The sequence below is a fragment of the Tachysurus fulvidraco genome, chromosome 10 (assembly GCF_022655615.1).
Source record: "Tachysurus fulvidraco isolate hzauxx_2018 chromosome 10, HZAU_PFXX_2.0, whole genome shotgun sequence".
NCBI classification, from domain to species: Eukaryota; Metazoa; Chordata; class Actinopteri; order Siluriformes; family Bagridae; genus Tachysurus; species Tachysurus fulvidraco.
In genome coordinates, this window is record NC_062527.1 from 18,627,838 (window position 1) to 18,647,080 (window position 19,243).

Below are 19,243 nucleotides of genomic sequence, written 5' to 3' on the forward strand. Positions count from 1 at the left end.
ATATATCTAATCCAAGATGGCAGAAACCATGTTTGTCCTGTATTGTTTGTTTTGTGTTTGAAAAGGCATTTCTTTTAAATATTGTTTTTAACCGTGGAATTTCAACATTTAGATTTTTAAAGTAACCGAGTGGATTACTGTATTTCGACGTGGAGTTTAGTCGCTTTTTTTGGTATTTTTGGGCCTTTGGATCTCTGCACTACTGATTTACATCTTGTATCATTCTTTGGAATTGCAAGAGGTATATCACCACTACATTCTGTCTGTTTTAGCCTCGAATGGGTGAAAGAAACCTCAAAAAGTCTTTGATATTGAGGCCTTTCTTTAATTGTGGCCTTTACATCCACACTATCGTCATCTCAGTGGGTCTGCCTACTACGGACTCAGCTCCCTACATTTCATCAGTTATAGTCTGCTGTAGCCTTAGCAGCTACAGCCTGTTGCAGTCTCGGTCGAGTCTTCTGCTGTTGGACTTGTTCAAAAGGAAAAGAGAAAAGGAAAAGGAAAAAATGAAGTTTTGTTTGGTCTTGTTTGACTTTCTGATTCCCCTTGCTAGTGGGGCTGTCCATTTGCAGTTAGAAAATGAGTCTATTTTTATGCAGTTCCCTTATGTAGTCTTAAAGCCTGAAACATTTTCCAAGGCCCAAATTAAATCACAGGGACCAAGTCACTCATTTATGTTTGGTTTTAAGGTTTCAAATCTACTCCATCTTCATTGCCTTTCCATTTTGAAGGATTGGTTTGTTGTCTCTGCAGACGCACTTCCTGTTTAAAAAGGCTTGTATGTTTTTTGCACCTTCAACTTGGAATGAACTACAGAAATCACTAAAGCTACAGTGTCTAATTTCCTTAAATGATTTTAAACGTTATGTTAAATCTATAGAACATGAGTCCATTTGTCGGAACTCAGAGCCGGTCTCCAAGTCGACACATCACAGGGTGTCCTCTTCTCTTAGGCTTTTAGTTAAATTTCACTGTTAACTCTATAATTACTACAAAAGAAACTGAGAAAACTCCTCAGGCCTGGATGAGAATGAGCAAACTTCTTTATTGTGGTCAATCAGCCAACAAATTGTAGTTGCCAAATTCAAAGTATCAAATTATCAAATTGCCAAATTTAATAGTAACAAATTATTGCCAAATTAAAAGTAACAAATTACCAAATTCAAAGTAACAAATTAAAACCCATAAGGGCATGTCATGCCAAATCAATCAAGAAAGAAACAAAAACTCTCGCGACGTCCTTGCGAAAATAAAAACAACCCCCAACTGGCCCGCTCGCCCCGGATATATATATATCCTAACACTCCTCGCCCCCGCTTCGTTTCCCACTATTTTTTGGAGTCCCAGGTGCCATATCACCTGTTTTTATCGGCATTACCCACTATGTTCTCTAAACACCCGGACCCAATTTCCCCTGATTTCCCATTACCTTTCACCCATATGCCCATTTATGGATTTTCCTTCCCTTATTTCGCATAACTTTAGACTAAACACCTGGGCCTTCTTCAGTCTGCACAACATGTTTATGAGCACCAAATGCCCATTTATGGATTTTCCTTCCTTTAGTTCTCAGGGCCTAGGACTGTGGCCCCCTGTTTTTTTCCATTCTACCTAACATGTTTTTGCTATGGGCCAAGGTCTGAGACCCATGGTCTTCTTCATTTTCCATAACAATTCATGAGCTACGGTCTGGGAACAATGGTCTTTTCCATTCTGCCTAACATGTTATCGCTATGGGCCAAGGTCTGAGAACCACTGTCTTTCCCATTTTTCATAACAAGTTTACATTTGTTATTACAAATGTGCACAAAAAGGGGCTCCATTCCCTCGTCAAAGTTACATTTGCCATTTGCTTCTGAGTCTTTTACGACAGACATCTGCCCTGAGGAGTGAACCTGCATTCAACTAAAATGAGTAAGTTTCCCTTTTGCTATCTTCTCCTGTATATGATGTTTTCTGATTATATTCACTCTATGAGTCTATTTTATGTCACATGATATTATGTAAAAAGGCTCTTACCTATTCGTCATTCTATAACATTACTATTGTTAAGCTATTGCTGCTGTAATATTGCTTGTGTACAAGTGGAGTTCTTTAACTTCTCAAGCCTGTTAATTGTTTATGATCTCAGCCTGTCTTTTTATCCCCTGGCTGGGCTTGCTAACATATACATATCTCAAGCTTCATTTCCTCTATCTCTACTAAGTCAGTTACTCTTTTCTCTCCTTAGATCCTTCACCTCCAGGTCGGTCAATTCAGCCTGGCTACACCCGCCGGGACCCTCGTCCTTCTCCCTATCCAAGACCTGCGCCTGCTGACCCCATGGCCGGCTATCGCCGCTTCCAACTGCGTCATATCATCTCTGAGCTCACTACGCTTCTGGAACAGCTCATTTCTCCTGAACTGCCTGCGCATGCTTATCTGCCATCCCCTATTATGAGAAATCCTCCTGTTCTCATGTCCTCCTCTCAAACCACTCTGGTAAACCTCGTGGACAGGGGATCTCAAACTGATGGCTGTCCTCATGCTCACCCTTGCACCCGTGAGCCTGGAACTCCCGGCTCCCCCCCTCCTTATGCCTATGTTCGTCCCCTCTCTCCCACCTTTCCATCTTCTCCCTCTTATTCTAACCCTGCGTCTCCAGATTACACTCCTGAATCTCCAGATTACACTCCTGGATCTCCAGATTACACTCCTGGATCTCCAGATTACACTCCTACTACTCCCCTTTACTAAGGCCTAATAAAAACACCTTAATAATAATAATAAATCACCTTCTATCCACCCTCTGACTCAAGTGTGGTTATTTGGTTATTTTATTCTCTAGTTATATATTACCTTAAGATTATTACAACATCTGGGGTTTGTCCCCATGTGTCTTATGACTCCAATCATAATCGCCTTAAGGCATGTCTCTCTGTTTTTTACTGCTGGGTTCTGGGATTTTTCACAACATTATTCCCCCCTGTGAGACTGTACAGTCTCACAAAATCTATGTCGCTGTGTTCTAGACAATATAAACCCACTAACCCATATATCTATCTAATCACGACGACCTTCACCCCAACGTCTAATAAACCATAAACCAAAACCTTATTTCCCCTCAACAAAAACGAACATAACATAAACATAAAACAAAACATTATTCCCCTACATCAAAAAACATACATAACACAAACATAAAACAAAACATTATTCCCCTACATCAAAAAACATACATAACACAAACATAAAACAAAACATTATTCCCCTACATCAAAAAAGGTGAGCCAGGAGTGAGCGAAAAAAACCTCTTTGGAGTCAGATTTGAGGGAAAATTCTCACTCTGCCCGCGTTTATAGCGCGACAGTGAAAGCAATGTCACCAGGGTCACCAAAACATACAGCATAAACATACTAAAGGTATAGTAACATAATAAACAAACAAAAACACACAAAAAAAACAGTTGCAGGGCATAAGAAAACTAGCTGTCCCTACGACCACCACCAATGGTGATTACGCTGCATAGTTTGAATCCACTGTGGCAACGGGGCTCTGATGTGACGGCCTGCACGCAGGGATCTCCAAATGTCTTTGTGGCAATAAGCGTGAAAAGCTCGAGTAATGGGAACAACCGCATCCGAATCACCCCCTGCCCATGAGTCCATGAAAGTGGGTGGTCTTTGCATATCCTGTAGACCTTGTTGCACATCTTTGGTGTGCGATGTCCAGAGTTTATATCCACAAAAGAATACCGTACAGTACTGCCGTACGGCAGCCTGCCGTACATGGCGGGAAATAATATACGCATGTGCGCGTCCACGTCCACGTCCATACGTCGAGGCCACACAGAAGGAACGCCGTATCTCGTATGTGTGTACCCGCAAAAGCAATCCCCTGTCCAGAGAATAATCATTCTCATGGCACGAATGAACCCACAGTCCTTCAGGGAGGACTAGATCTGCATGTGCAAGGATAAGTGATACGGGGCGTGTGTCCTCAAGCAACGTGAACCAAGTGTCAGCCGTCGGTGGGGAAGGGTATGTCAGCCAGGTCCGATGTGGTGATACACCCAGGTTGAAGTCCCTCCAGATGAAGTCAGACAGGTCTACCTCGTTGTCCAGTACGATGCACGTATAGCAGTAACCGGGAGCGTCGTCGAGTCGACAAGCGATACCCCGTGGGCTCGCCTCTAACCGGGCACACGTGCGGGGACGCTGGACTTGTCTCTGATTACTCCGCGGGTTCGACATAGCCTGCAACAAATCTTCACATACAATATAGAAAACAGGCAATAGACCAGTAGACACAGATACCAACACATTACTTAAGCATATGTACAGCAAAGCTTGTGTGTATACAGTCTGAATTCAGTCACAATTAGGGCCACCACCAATAATGATTGTGGTGTCTCGCGTACACCCAACGTGGCAATGGCGCTTTAATCCGCCGTTTATTATTCAGTGAATACCAAATGTCAGAGAACGCTTGGGAGTAACATGTTCTTGGAAGGATTACTACTACTTCTGAGTCTCTACGTGTTTGTAGGCACTGAGCCAGCCAAGCTGGCTGCGGGTGTAGACGCGCTAGGGCTGCTTGTGCCCCACTAGTGTGAGTAGTCCACAGTTGATAACCACAAAAGAAAAGAGAGTAATACTGCTGGACAACGTGCTGCTGCACATAGCGTGATATGAGGTACGCATGCTTAGTTTTAGGGCCATACAGTGATGCAACGGAAATGCACCGGCGGAGTTCATAGGCGTGAACCCGCAGGATGAGTCTATCCATAAGCTGGTAGTCCATGTCAGGTTGATGCATGACCACCCATGACGCTTCTTCGAGCATGATGTCTGCATGTGAGAGTATCAGTGGGATAGGCCGTGAGTCCTCCTCCAGGGTAATCCACTGACTGTGCGATCTAAGGGGGGGATACGATCGCCAAGTCCGCTGGGGCTCCTTTTCAAGCCTAAGATATAACCACCACCGGTATGCCGAAAGGGATACTTCCCTACCTAACCTTCTACAAGACGAGCAACAGGCCAGGCGTGGGGCGTTATCGTCATTATATCTATGAAAGCGGTACACCAGACCCTCAGAATCAGGTTCAAGGCAGGCACACGTCTGATGTCGTTGCACTGGCTGGCGGCGCTGGGGACGCCGGGATGGGATGCACTCCATAAGTCTGTACACAACACTTACAAAAACACACACACACACACACACACACACACACGGGATACAGACAAACATGGACATACACCAATATGTTACAGTCCTGTATATGTGCAGCTAGTTCCAGTCCGAATCACTAATGTTCTTGTCCAGCAGCGGGAATGAGTCTGGATCCATTTCCATCGTCTGCATCTGCATATATTGTCCAAAGAGAGAGTGGACTGTTTTGTCAATCAACGCGCGTAGAAGAGGTATTCCGCAGCACGCAACACAGGCTATGACTACTAATACTGTAAAAATTGTCATGCCTACACGCATTAATCCTGCCATCCAATCTCCCGAAAGTAACCACTTATACCAGGTTGGATCCGGTGCGCCCGAGTTCCGGACCATCTGGTCTCGGGCTGCTTTCATCTGGGTAAGCAATGTGGTTAGTGGTCCTGTAGGGCCCGTATGTAGGGGGATGACGGCACAACAGTCAGTGCCGATCATTTCACACACTCCCTGTTCTGGCCCTCGCATTTGATCTATAGCAAAGCGGTTCTCCACTGTCATCAGCGTGGTGGCATGTAATTGTTCTGAGATGAGTCCTAAGGCCGCAATTGTATGATTGATAAAGCGCTGCTGATTATACCATATGTAGTTTATCCATTTCATATTTCTGTGTACTTGCACGTGCGGTAACAAAACGGTCCATGCCATCGAGGTTGCATCGGATAGGGCTCTATGCTCCTCTGGAACACCCACAGGCTCTCCTCTCCAGTCAATGTAAATATCAGGGTCTGCTGACCAGGCAGGAAGCGCGGACGCATTACTGGGTCGCAGATATTTTGAGATATCACGTATAGATCGTGAGTTATGGATGTGTGCTTGCGTTAAGAGTTGGTCTAGGAGGGAGTTATTTAAGGCCATCACTGTAAGATGTCCCTCTAGCACAACTGGAGCACACAGTCCATGCCACATTCGAGGAAGGGTCTGAAGCGCCGTGCTCTCGCCACAGTACCAGAAGATGTCTGCCAGTGGCAATGTGCCAAATCTCAGACTAGGGACGGTCATTAGACCTGGAACGGACTTTTCACATCCGTATTCTGTCGTCTTACAATGTGGAAGCACATTCACTATAGGGTGATGAGCATCTAATATTCCCATGCAGGCAGTTTTAGGAATAAATCCGACATACACTGATCCCCTGGACTTAATACATAGTGGAAATTTCTGGTTAGAGACCGCATCTGAACGGACATATCTGTAGGAATTGGCGAGGCTACCGGCTGATACGCACATGATCTACTTATGTTGCCCATCCATTTCGGCCCATGGGTTCTGGCTGCTGACCCCAGCAGCACAGTGCAGGACACAAATATGTATCGTTATATGGAGATTTATCACACTCATCCACACCTCTAGTAGGCATTACATAGGGAGTTTGATTAGACCGGTCATGGCATACTACACAGGTACTGTTTGCAGCAACCTGGTGAGCAGTTTCTGTCAGCCACTGTCGATAGAGGTTTCCCTCGATGGCCGTCAGCTGTGGTATTGTATTGGTTAATACTGTTCACTTTAACGTAATTCTGAAGTGTCCCGTACTCCCCCCCGTACCCTGGAGTGGCGTGTTTCGCATTTACTATTGCCTGAACCGCCACATTTAGCCAAAAAATCAATACCTGCCTGACGAAACTGAAAGCAAGGACTCCAGGCTGGGGACGTAGACATAGGACTTCATATGTTTCAGTAGGAATAACGTTTTCTGCAATGAGGATGGATAAACTGAGTCCCGCGTGGAGACTGTAATACCATAAGGCATGGATTAACTTACAATGTCCGCCGTCGTCACCCTCTGGCAGGTTGGCCACTGATAACAATGCTAGTTGTTGGATCTGGGGTGGTGCCTCTCCTGGCGCTTAATTCGAATCTCTAGGGTCAGGGTGTAGTGTGATGATGACTTGTTTTTCGCCCACTGTATCGGGTCTGATACTACTACTGCCGAAAAGGGACCAGTGTAGTCAAAAGAAACATCATGAAGTACCATGTGTCATTCCCTATTTTCCCTGCGGTTGCTAGCATGGGTGAATAATCCTAGAGCACACTTTATGTGACTTTCAATAGCTGTCTCGGCTGATGTCCTGTCAACTCCCGCTATTAGGGATAGGAGCTTTTCCCCTGAAACAACTGTGCGTCCCCCGATAGTGGCGGAACCTGTGCCTATACTACGTCTGAGCCGTGAGCCTGATTCGGAGGTGTGATAGGGCAATGAGTCATTATGAGTGTCATTATGTAGGGTATAGGCACGAATTTTAACTGTAAAAAATTCCTACTTTGCGATGGCTAGATTCAGAAGTATGCTTATTACACATGCCATATAAAAGATTTGACAGTTAGTCTGTCTTTATATTGTTTATGAGTTCCACAATCGCAGGTTATCTAGTGGTGTTCTCGTCTGTGTTTCTCTTTTGGGGAGTGGGCTAGTTGAGCCATGATTCACAAAACGATTTGTTATTAACTTTAGGTCTCCAACATATCTAATCTAATATCTAATCCCTCGCCTGAGCTTGTGTAACCTCCTGGATTATCCTCAACAATGTCACCTACAGGGGCAGGGATTGATGTCTCAACGTTCCCTGGCAGGTGGATTGCTGTGTGCGTGCTCATAGCTTTGGCCCGTGTTCCAGCGGCCGGGCCTTGTCACTAGGTCAGGACCATAGGGATCACTATAATCCTGGTCCTCAGAATACGAATCCTGTAGTCTTTTCTTTCCTTTTGTCGGCGGGTGACTGACCTGCCCGCTGTTGTCCTGCCTCAGACGTGGAGGCTGTTTCCCGGTTCTTTGTTCTATGGCGTGTGGCTGTTCTTGGGGCTGCGCCCTCGTCTTTGAGGTTGAAGATTCTTCCCCAGTGTTTGCTACAGCTGTCGCCACGACCAACAATGATTAAGGTGGTACCAGTATTCCTTACCTTCGACCTTGACTGCCGTGGGGGTAGCTAACACCACTTTAAAGGGTCCTTCTCTTCTTGGCTGTCTCCAATGTTTCTCTTGAATGTTCTGATGTACACGTAGTCTCCTGGCTCTACCTGGTTACGTGGGTTCCTCCACTTCTGTGCCATGCGTAGCCGGACTCACCTGCGAACACAAAGTCCTATGGATATGGTTAAATGCTTTCACATAGCTTGACATTTCACCTTCCAGTCTGTTCAAAGTGATGGGCCCTTTAGGGTCCTCGCGTAAAAGCCACGGCATCGGCCTGCCTGTTACCATTTCATGCGGTGTCAAGTGTGTTTGTACGATTTGTCTGTGAACGCATTTTCATCAGAGCCAGTGGCAAAAGCCTGTACCCATTCAGGCTTGTGCTGGCGCATATCTTGCAATTTCTCTTTTAGCACACCACCGTTGGCTCTTTCTACTCTTCCCTGTTGAGCTTGGGTGATAGACACATCCCATCTTATGATAAATCACAAACGCTTGTTCAATTGATTCAACTACTTTATTCACAAAATGAGGCTCCAGTATCTGAACTCACTGATTCTGGAATACCAAACCTTGGGATTACTTCTCTACACAAGAATTTTGCCACTGTCTTAGCATCATTCCTGGCACAGGCCACTGCTTCTACCCATCTACTAAACATGTCAATCACTACCAAAATGTATCGCTTTCCCTCTGCCTTTTCTGCCATGTCCACAAAATCCATCATTAAGTGTCGAAACGGCCCTCGAGGTTCTGGAATGTGTCCTATTGGGGCCGTGAAACCCTTTCTGACATTTCTTTTAGCACAGAGCTCACATGTTCTTAGTGTTTTATCTACGTAGCTGGCTAGGTACGGAGACCACCAGTTTTTCCTGACAGTGTCTAATATCACCCTTCTGTTACAGTGATCTATCCCGTGGGCTTCCTTTATCAGCATTGGTAAAAGGGCTGTGGGTGCCACCCACAACCCCTCTCCGCTTCTCCATACTTCTGTCTCTTTGTCCTGGAATGCGCCTCGTTTTCTCCACTGTTCTACTTCTTCCGGATTGGCTGTGTTTGTGGCATCCTCACATCTTCATTGACATCTCTCCTGGACCTGCATCTGGCTCGTCTCCCTGCATGAGTGCCATTATGCTCCATCCCATACTATGCTGCCTTTTTTAGCTGCTTTCATCAGCTGCAGTGTTTCCTTTTGTTATTGTTGTTCCATCTGTTCTGTGAGCTCTGCACTTTCACAATAGCTAATTTTTTAGGCATCTGTATCGCTTGCCAGCAGTTCTGCTATGGCTGGTCCATGGGAGATAGTTGAACCATCAGCCCTCCAGGAACCCTCGTTGTGCCCAGATTGGTCCAAAAACGTGGCATAACCCCATACGCATATGCTGATGTCACGTGTATATGTGTACACATTCTCCCCTGCTCTAGCTTACAAGCTGCTGTCAAGCTTTTATCTCTGCCAATTGAGCTGAGCATGGTTGTGGGACAGTCACTCCGCTTATTGTTCGATATACATTCTTCATGAGGTCATATTCTACTACTGCATAACCGCTTGTTTCCCTCCATTGGTACGATAACATGATCCATCCACGAAGAAAGTTTGTTGTGCCCCTAGAAGAGGTTGGGACTCTAAATCCGGTCGTGCTTTCAGGAACTTTTCAGATTCTTCTGTACAATTGTGTGGAGTCCCTTCACTCGGCAGCACCATCCTTTCGGCCGGGTTAACTGTGTTGCATCTTTCAATTGTCAATTCCGGTGCTGACAGTATCACATCATAACCTGTGCGCCTCGCATTGGTTATTACAAACGCTTGACTTGTCAATAATGCATGCAGTGCATGTGATGTATACAGGGTCACGGGGTGACCCATTGTGATGGTAGAAGCCTTTTGATATGCAAATGCTGCTGCTGATAGAGCACGATAACATGGCGGTATGCCCTTCTCAACGTTGTCCAATGCTGTGCTGAAGTAGGCAATAGGTTGTTTTCCTACCCCTTGCTGTTGCTGCATTAGTACTGCCGATGCAAAGCCCTGTCTTTCTGACACGTATAGGTGAATGGTTTGCTGTAATCCGGTACTAGCCAGTGCTGGGGCTGAGGCTAGTGTGCCCTTCAACATCTCGAAGGCTGCTGATGCTTCTGGTGTCATGTCAGCTGTGTGTGTTGGCTTAGCCTGATCAGCAGCTTTTATCATATTTCTAAGTGGTTGTACTTTTAAGGCAAATTCGCATATCCATGGTCTGCTAAATCCTGCCATTGCCCAGGAATGACAACATCTGGCGCACGGTTTGATGGTCGTGGTGCATCCCGTATAGCTTGTACATGAGCCGGCAATATTCTTCGTGTTGTTCCTTCTAGAACTCGTCCTAGATATTCACCTTCTCTTGCAGAATTTGTAGCTTCTCTTTACTGACCTTGTGCCCATTGGTTGCTAGGGCCTTCAGTACTGTTATAGAATCCTGCACACATTGCTCTTTTGATGGCTACAAATCAGGAGGTCGTCCACGTATTGGACCATCCGGCTTTCCAGTTGTATAATTCACCAGATCTCTGGTCAGTACTTGGTTGAATATTGATGGACTTTCGCAATAGCCTTGGGGCAGCCTCGTATAAGTATACTGTTGCCCACGATACGTAAATGCAAACAAGTGCTGAGAGTCCGGGTGCAATGGGATACTAAAAATGCTGAACATAGATCGATTACTGTGTACCATTTCGTTCCCTCTGGAATATTTGATAACAAAGTGTGTGGATCTGGGACTATTGGGGTCTCTGCCACCACTATCTGATTGACTGGTCTCAAATCGTGGACCAGTCTCCATTTATCTGATTTGGGCTTTCTGACCGGAAAAATTGGAGTATTGCACTGACTCCTAGTGGGGATTAAAACCCCTGCTTCTAATAACCCTTTAATAGTTGGCCCTATCCCTTCTTCCGCTTCTTTGGATAATGGATATTGTCTTTGATAGGGTAGTGGAGCGTTAGGTCTGATTTGTATTTTCGCTAATCCTGCTGATTTGACTAGTCCTACATCTGTTGCATGTTTAGTCCATAATTGCTCTGGGACTTCACTTAGTGATTCTTCTACTTCTTTCTCTGTCAGCTCTTCTTCGTCTTTATTACTTGTGACATCTGTACCTCCACTTCTTACTCTCACTGTAGTTTTGTCTGTCTGACTAAACTAGCATGGTGGTGGCTACTACTTTGCTTCTGTCCCCATTATAATCTATCTTTAGGAAGTTTGTCTTCCCGACACACATACCCTAGAATATCTTGTCGGTGTTCCATTTCTCTACCCTCCCTGCTTCTCTCATCATGGGGCCTAAGTCTTTTGATTCATACCCTTGCCCGATCATCAGGGAGATGTGGAGACTGACTGCGTCTCCAACTTGATTACCATTCTTGATCAGTTCAGGGAGTACAGCATATGTAGCTACTCCTTGCGACCAAGGATTATGCTTGTGCGTGCTGATGTGATATTTTCTTCCTTCTAGTCGTTCTTCCCAATAATGATGCATATTCTTCATCTTTTCCCCCTTCATCATATTTCAGGGTACAATGCCCTTTTCTCTCCTCTCTCCACCTCTCTTGCTCTCATCGATTTCAGTTCCCCATCTCGCCTTTTCTTCTCTCTCCCTCTATCTCGTTCTATCTCTCTCTCTATCTCCTTCTTCTCTCTCTTTCCCTCTCCCTCTTTCTCTCTCTCTACTTCTTTTCTTCTCTCTCTTCTCTCTCCTCTCTATCTTCTCTCTTCTCTCTTTCCTTTCCCCCTCTCTCTCTTTTCCTTCTATCTCTCTCTCTCTCTCCATTTTTCCCCCCTCTCTCCATCTTTCTCTCTCTCTCCTTTTTCCTTCTCTCTCCCTCTCTCCCTCTCTCGTTTCCCCCTCTCCTCTCTATTTCTCTCCTCTTTCTCCGTGCGTCACTCTCTCTCTCGTCTTCTCTCTTCCCTCCTTTCTCCTCTTTCTCTTCCTGTCTTTTACCTGGAACACATATGTTGGAGAGATTTTTTTTAATTCCGATGAATGCTAATTATCCCAGAAAACAACAGTCCTCCTGTCCAAACAACAGCATCTTGTCTCTGGTTGTTCTGATGGACCTTCTCGTCTGTCTGCTTCCACACAGATTGCTAAACGGAATATTCTCGTCTTGTTTTTCCACCACGATGTCTAACGTTACTGATTCTAATCACCACGGACTGGAACCGATACATTAACCTTCAGTTGCATTTGGTTTCTGAGACAGTCGTCAAAGTCTGTCATTAAACTTTTCAAATAAGCTCACACGAGATTTTAGCTGTGTTTTATTCCTCTTATACCCAAATAATTTGCCAATGATTACGTTTAAATAAAATTAAATAAAGAACAACCTGTCAAAGAACAATGTCGGTCCTTCACCAGATGGAAGCTGGAAAAAAAAAAACCTGTTCTTTCTCTGCTAGAAGATTTCTGATTTCTTAGGAAACATACAAAGGAACAGCTTTACCGCTGACTACCTCAGCACTGTCACTGAACACCGGAGACTCCCTCGGAATCTGTTTATCTGAAGTTCCTGTATCAGCTGTTACCATAGAAACCAAAATGTAAATGAAAGACAGCCCTTAATATAAACTTTGCAGCAATTACTATTAAATATGATGTCGACCAATCAGAATCGACGAGACCGCCCTTTTTGAAATATTGAAGATCTGCACTAAGGCTTAGACTTTAAGTGAGTTTTGATTAAATAAAGGGTGGCTTAGTGGTTAGCACGTTCGCCTCACACCTACAGGGATGGGGGTTCGATTCCCGCCTCCGCCTTGTGTGTGTGGAGTTTTCATGTTCTCCCCGTGCCTCGGGGGTTTCCTCCGGGTACTCCGGTTTCCTCCCCCGGTCCAAAGACATGCATGGTAGGTTGATTGGCATCTCTGGAAAATTGTCCGTAGTGTGTGAGCGAATGAGTGTGTGTGTGTGTGTGCCCTGTGATGGGTTGGCACTCCGTCCATAGTGTATCCTGCCTCCTATCATACTGAACATGCTGATATTTGGTCATTCAGTGTAACGGCTGTAGAGCAGATGCAGTAGTTTATCTGCACATCATACAACAGGACACAATTCTGATAACATCATCCAACCAAACTGCAGCTGAAATAATCTCCATCTTCTAAAGAAACACACCGTGCTTAAACAATCATCACACCGCACTAAAGTCATCTATGATGAATTTTTAGATTATCCTAAAAATTAATAATAGGTTATAATTAATGGAAATCAACAATAAACAATCATCGTTCATGCTTCACTGTTACACAAATATCCACTGTGATGAATAAGAGTAACACAAAACATAAATTAAGTCTTTATAGAAACAGCTCTCTCCTGTTGACACCACATTTATCTCTTATACAGAAAAGACCGAATACTTTGTTACATCATTATTTTGAAGTAAATCTATCAATTTTAATGAATTGTGTAAATAAAGTGAAGAATCTTTGAGCTTTTAGACAAAGAAGGTACTTACTTTTTATAAAGAGTTTAGTTCCTCCACCAAAAGTCCACCACAGTGATACAGTACTATGAAGGCGTCGTACAAAACCGTCACAGTACAGTGTACACACACACACACACACACACACACACACACACGCCACACACACACACACACATACACGCACACACACACCACACACACGCACACACACAACACAACACACACACACACACACACACACCACACACACCACACACACACACACACACTGACACTCACTCACACACCACACACACACTCACACGCAACACACACACACACAAAACCACCACACAAACACACACACACACACACACACACACACACACACACCCTCACACTGACACACACACACACACTGACACTCACTCACACACACACACACACTCACACTTACACACACACACACACACACACACACACACACACACACACACACACACACACACACACACACAAAGTTCAGTAATTGTCATATTTACAGAATACAGTTGTATGACAGTGTTTTGACTGGAGGAGAAATAATGAATGACAGAGTAGTGATGAGATTCTCCTGAGAATTCCCAAGATATTAAACAAATCTCTCAAGTTTAAAATTCTCTCTGAGTAACATATTTATGTATCTTGGACCAAAATGTTTTTTTCCAGAAAATCTCCATCTGACTCTAGAAGTAAAATCCACACAATAACTCTGTAGTAGTGTGAGAATGACAGTAAGATTGGGGGAATGTGGTAAAGGTGTTTCCATACTTAGAGGACACTTTGCATTGGCAGCACATGCTTCAGTGCTCTGGGAGTGTTTATAGTGCTGTGACTTTAACACTTCATGACTGAGAGCTGCTGCTACAGCAACTTCACCCACAGCTACCATGACTTTGATCCCCGTCTTCATCTGGACACTGATCCTCTGGACTCAAGGTCAGACACTGCTTCATATTTTATCTCTACAATCATACTAATACACTTATTGTTTCTATTAGAATATTTCAGTTTCATGCTGCGTTATTGTGTATTTTTCAGAATGCAGAGGTCAAGTCACAGTAACTCAGACTCCTGCAGTGAAATCTGTTCTTCCAGGAGAAATTGTCACCATCAACTGTAAAACAAGTCAGGCAGTGTACACAACCTCATCTGGTGAACGTTTACACTGGTATCAGCAGAAAACTGGAGAAGCTCCTAAACTCCTGATTAAGCTCGCAAATCAGAGACAGTCAGGTTTTCCAGCTCGTTTCAGTGGCAGTGGATCTGGATCTGATTTCACTCTGACCATCAGTGGAGTCCAGACTGAAGATGCAGGAGATTACTACTGTCAGAGTTTCCATTACATCAGTAGCACCAACCTGTTCACACAGTGTTATAGAGTCGTACAAAAACCTCCCTCAGTCAGATTGTAGAGAGACTGAACTGCTGCAGCAGGGAGCGACTGCAGGTGCTGAGTTGGAGGATGTGATACGACACAATGACACTCTGTGGAGGAGAAGAACATCACACTAACTCACATATAGCAGGGAAGGTCAGGTGACCCAATACTTTTGGAAATACAATGTATACCAAGTGTATCACCAAGGCCATATCCCAAACTGTAGGGAGATTCCAGCTCTGTCCTTGAAAACAACTCAAAATTATTGTGATGTTTTACAAATTACAAAATTAATGTTAATTAAATTAAGCACTTCGTGTTTTTTGGGTTGACACCAGGGGCGGCTCTAGGATTTCATCTTTAGGGGGTTTTTAGCCCTCAGTGAGAATTTAAAACAAGAAGAGTTTTATATTGTATATTATATATGACAACTCTGCTAATAAGAATAATGACATTTCACTGCTTTTGGTTGCCGTCTTTGCGTCTTTCCGCTGATTAACGTTATAGATAAACGCCTCCAGCTCTGACTGCGCGTGCACGCTGCGCGTACCTGTGCTTTTGAAAGACTACAACACACGTGCGTAAAAGCAAAGTAAAAAAAATCGTTTTTGGATCAAACTGATAAATAATTTTCTTTCCCATCGACGACATGTCCTGCATTTTAAAGTAATTTGTATTGTTTATTTATGAAAGTAAAAATGATCCTTAGAGTTTTAGGGTGGCTGAGATTACAGACAGGGGGCTGAAGCCACCCTAAAAAAGGGATAGAATCGCCCCTGGGTGACACAATTGACAACACATTCGCCAGGAATCCTTTTTGACGCCGATTATTACAAACATCTCCCTCATATATGGCCATGTGTGTTCAGGAATGTCCTCGTTGTTAGTTATTTTAACATCGGTGACTCCCTCTGAATTAACATTAGCCATTCCTTTTGTAGGCGCTGCTCATTGTTAGCTCCGCTATCCTTAGTCTATGTCTGATAGCCAGTAAATAATACAGTACACCAGTCACATGGGGAAAAAGCCACACAATGATAGGATGATAGGCTGGAAACAGCGCTCAATGAGAAGGAATAATACTAAAAGTAACGAGTCCATTTTGAAAATGTAAGAAGTAAAAAGTACAGATATTTGTGTAAAAATGTAATGAGTAAAAGTAAAAAGTTGTCCGAAAAATAAATAGTGGAGTAAAGTACTGATACCAGAAAAATGTACTTAAGTACAGTAACAAAGTATTTTTACTCCGTTACTTCCCACCTCTGGATTTAGCAACAGAGTTTCTGATATCCAACAGTGCTTGGCGGTCGTAGGTAAAAAGGGAGAAGCAGTTTAAGAACAAAGCAGACAACCAAACACACAAACACGAGAGAGACAGACGGCAGGCCCAACACACAGGCGCCATCTTGTTAGCACAGGTTTGTTGAGTTGACTGAGTGTGTAACTGAAGGGAAAACACTAAAATGTGCAGCACAGGGGACAATCCAGGACAAGGACAGGAAGCAGTGGGATAATGGATTAATTCATTCTCATGATATAATTGTGTTTAAATTGTAGTGTTGTTGTTGTGGAAAATTCACTATGTATATTATATTTATGATTTTTTAACTGAATATTTATTTCACTTTAGAATTAGAAATATACAGGAGTTGAGTCGTGATTAATACAGTTAGTGTAACAGCATTTCCAGACCCATCACACCAGTCCCCAAGATTATACACTTATATTCTCCAGTGAGAGTAAATTATTATTATTATTATTATTATTATTATTATTATTATTATTATTATTATTATTATTATTATTATTATCAGGTGTCTTTCTCATGAATAATCAGGTTCTACAGCAGATACTGAGACAGATTCCTTGGTGATTTGTGTATGATGTGTATAATCAACAATGTAAAACAGCCGTGTTTACTGATTCAAAAGCTTTTATTAATAATTCAAAGCAGGACATTACAGCGATCCACACACTTAACACATATTTAGGTGATAATTAAGAAGAAGAGCTGAGTTAAAGTGAGGAGTGTGTGAGCTCACATGTTAATAAGACAAATGAAATGATGAGAGTGGATGATTTGATCAGTAAAGGCCACATGTAGCACACAGTGAAGCAGTAGAAGGTGAGCTGAGTAAAGTGTGTGTGAGCTCACAGCTCTGAGCACTGCTCTTTGTTAGCTGTGCTCACTACAGTAGGTTGGTTGTCTTTGGAGGCCTCACAGGTCACCACCTTGTTCCTCCACTGATCCGGGTGGAGGCTCAGCGTGCTGCTCCAGCTGTAGAGGCCGTCCGCGTTCAGAACTGCGGTGCTGCGGCTCTCCCCCGAGCTCCAGCTGCTGCCGTCAACCTTCCAGCTCAACTTCCAGTCCGAGGGGAAGCCCTTGTAGGCCACACACACGAGTGTGACCTTCTCCTGCTGCAGCTCCACACTGGAGGGGGGCAGCACCGTCACACTGGGCTGGGTGTCACCTACACACACACACACACACACACACACACACACACACACACACACACACACACACACACACACACACACACACACACACACACACACACACACACACACACAGAGGTGAGACAGGAATGGACAGCTGTCAGTCACTCAGGCTTTGTTGCAGCTCACTGTGTGTGTTTCACTTCCCTTTATATCTTACAGAGCAGAACTGAGATCAGTGGAGCATCACAAACGTTTCACATTCAATTCAAATACTTTTACATCTTACATCTATAATTATTTATATTATTGTGAAGAGTGAAAATTCATATTTATGATGTAAATTCATAATAATAAATATAAAAATAAGAATTTATGAATTATATATTAATATTTTTAAATGAGATCATATTTATTATTTAAATAAATTGATCCTAGTCTTCAGGACATCTGTTTATAGAGTCACAGTCTCTGAGATATTAAATGTAACTAGAATAATTCAGTGAAACTCTGTTACAGTCATTTGCACAAACAATTATATAAATGTTATTTCAGTTAGAATGAGCTATTATCACTAAAGTCAGACACATTTTATGAAACTTCTAAAATAAGAGAAATTTGAGAAACAAAATGATTTTATACAAACATCACATTCTCTAAAAGCAAATTTGAAGAACATGTTGATCAACTATATATTTTACACATTTTAACATTAACCTGAACACACTCCATTTCAGTCATTAATCTGAACACACTCCATTTCAGTCATTAATCTGAACCCACTCCAGTTCAGTCATTAATCTGAACACACTCCATTTCAGTCATTAATCTGAACACACTCCATTTCAGTCAATAAACTGAACACACTCCATTTCAGTCATTAATCTGAACACACTCCATTTCAGTCATTAATCTGAACACACTCCATTTCAGTCATTAATCTGAACCCACTCCATTTCAGACATTAATCTGAACACACTCCATTTCAGTCAATAAACTGAACACACTCCATTTCAGTCATTAATCTGAACACACTCCATTTCAGTCAATAAACTGAACACACTCCATTTCAGTCATTAATCTGAACACACTCCATTTCAGTCATTAATCTGAACACACTCCATTTCAGTCATTAATCTGAACCCACTCCATTTCAGACATTAATCTGAACACACTCCATTTCAGTCAATAAACTTAACACACTCCAGTTCAGTCATTAATCTGAACCCACTCCATTTCAGTCATTAATCTGAACACACTCCATTTCAGTCATTAGTAAACAGGTTACTTACGGCCCACAGACAGTTTTGTTCCTCCACCAAAAGTCCACCACAGTGATACATTCCTGTGAAGGCGTCGTACAAAAACCTCTGTCACACTACAGTGACCAAGTGTGCACACACACACACACACACACACACACACACACACACACACACACACACACACACACACACACACACACAAACACACATATAATGTACTGAAATAATGTACTCATGTTTTTTAAGTTTGAATGATTTTTCACCTAAATCAGTCATTCCTGATAGAATAAGATTAACACCTTTATTGACTGTACTAAAAATATTTCACAAAAATAATCAGAATTGCATTTTGCTTCAATATACTTTATTTTTTTGTATATAGTATAATTTATTGATTACTTGTTAAATACAAAAAGCTGCAATAATAATTACACCCCATACTGTCCAATATTAGTGTATTAATGATGAAATTCACCCACAAATTTCCAGGATATTAAACAAATCTATCAAGATTAAAATTCTCTCTGATTCACATATTTATGCATTTAAACCTAAAAGT

General features: G+C 43.0%; 1 protein-coding gene and 2 gene segments (V, D, J or C); 2 read left to right on the forward strand and 1 right to left on the reverse strand.

Moving 5' to 3' along the window:
- The first annotated feature begins 1,691 nt into the window (after positions 1 to 1,691).
- Positions 1,692 to 2,860, forward strand: LOC113635462 (DNA-directed RNA polymerase II subunit RPB1-like). The gene is made up of 2 exons (XM_027134907.2): positions 1,692 to 1,917; positions 2,234 to 2,860. Exons 1-2 carry the CDS (start codon positions 1,914 to 1,916, stop codon positions 2,737 to 2,739), a joined length of 510 nt encoding a protein of 169 aa, XP_026990708.1. The 5' UTR covers positions 1,692 to 1,913; the 3' UTR covers positions 2,740 to 2,860.
- Positions 2,861 to 14,388: 11,528 nt separating this feature from the next.
- On the forward strand, positions 14,389 to 15,055 carry LOC113657985. The segment is given in 2 exon segments: positions 14,389 to 14,538; positions 14,641 to 15,055. Coding segments are annotated over 2 exon segments (423 nt in total).
- A 1,840-nt stretch (positions 15,056 to 16,895) lies between these two features.
- LOC125145708 lies at positions 16,896 to 19,123 on the reverse strand. The segment is given in 3 exon segments: positions 16,896 to 17,451; positions 18,712 to 18,797; positions 19,119 to 19,123. Coding segments are annotated over 3 exon segments (411 nt in total).
- Between the last annotated feature and the right edge of the window lie 120 nt (positions 19,124 to 19,243).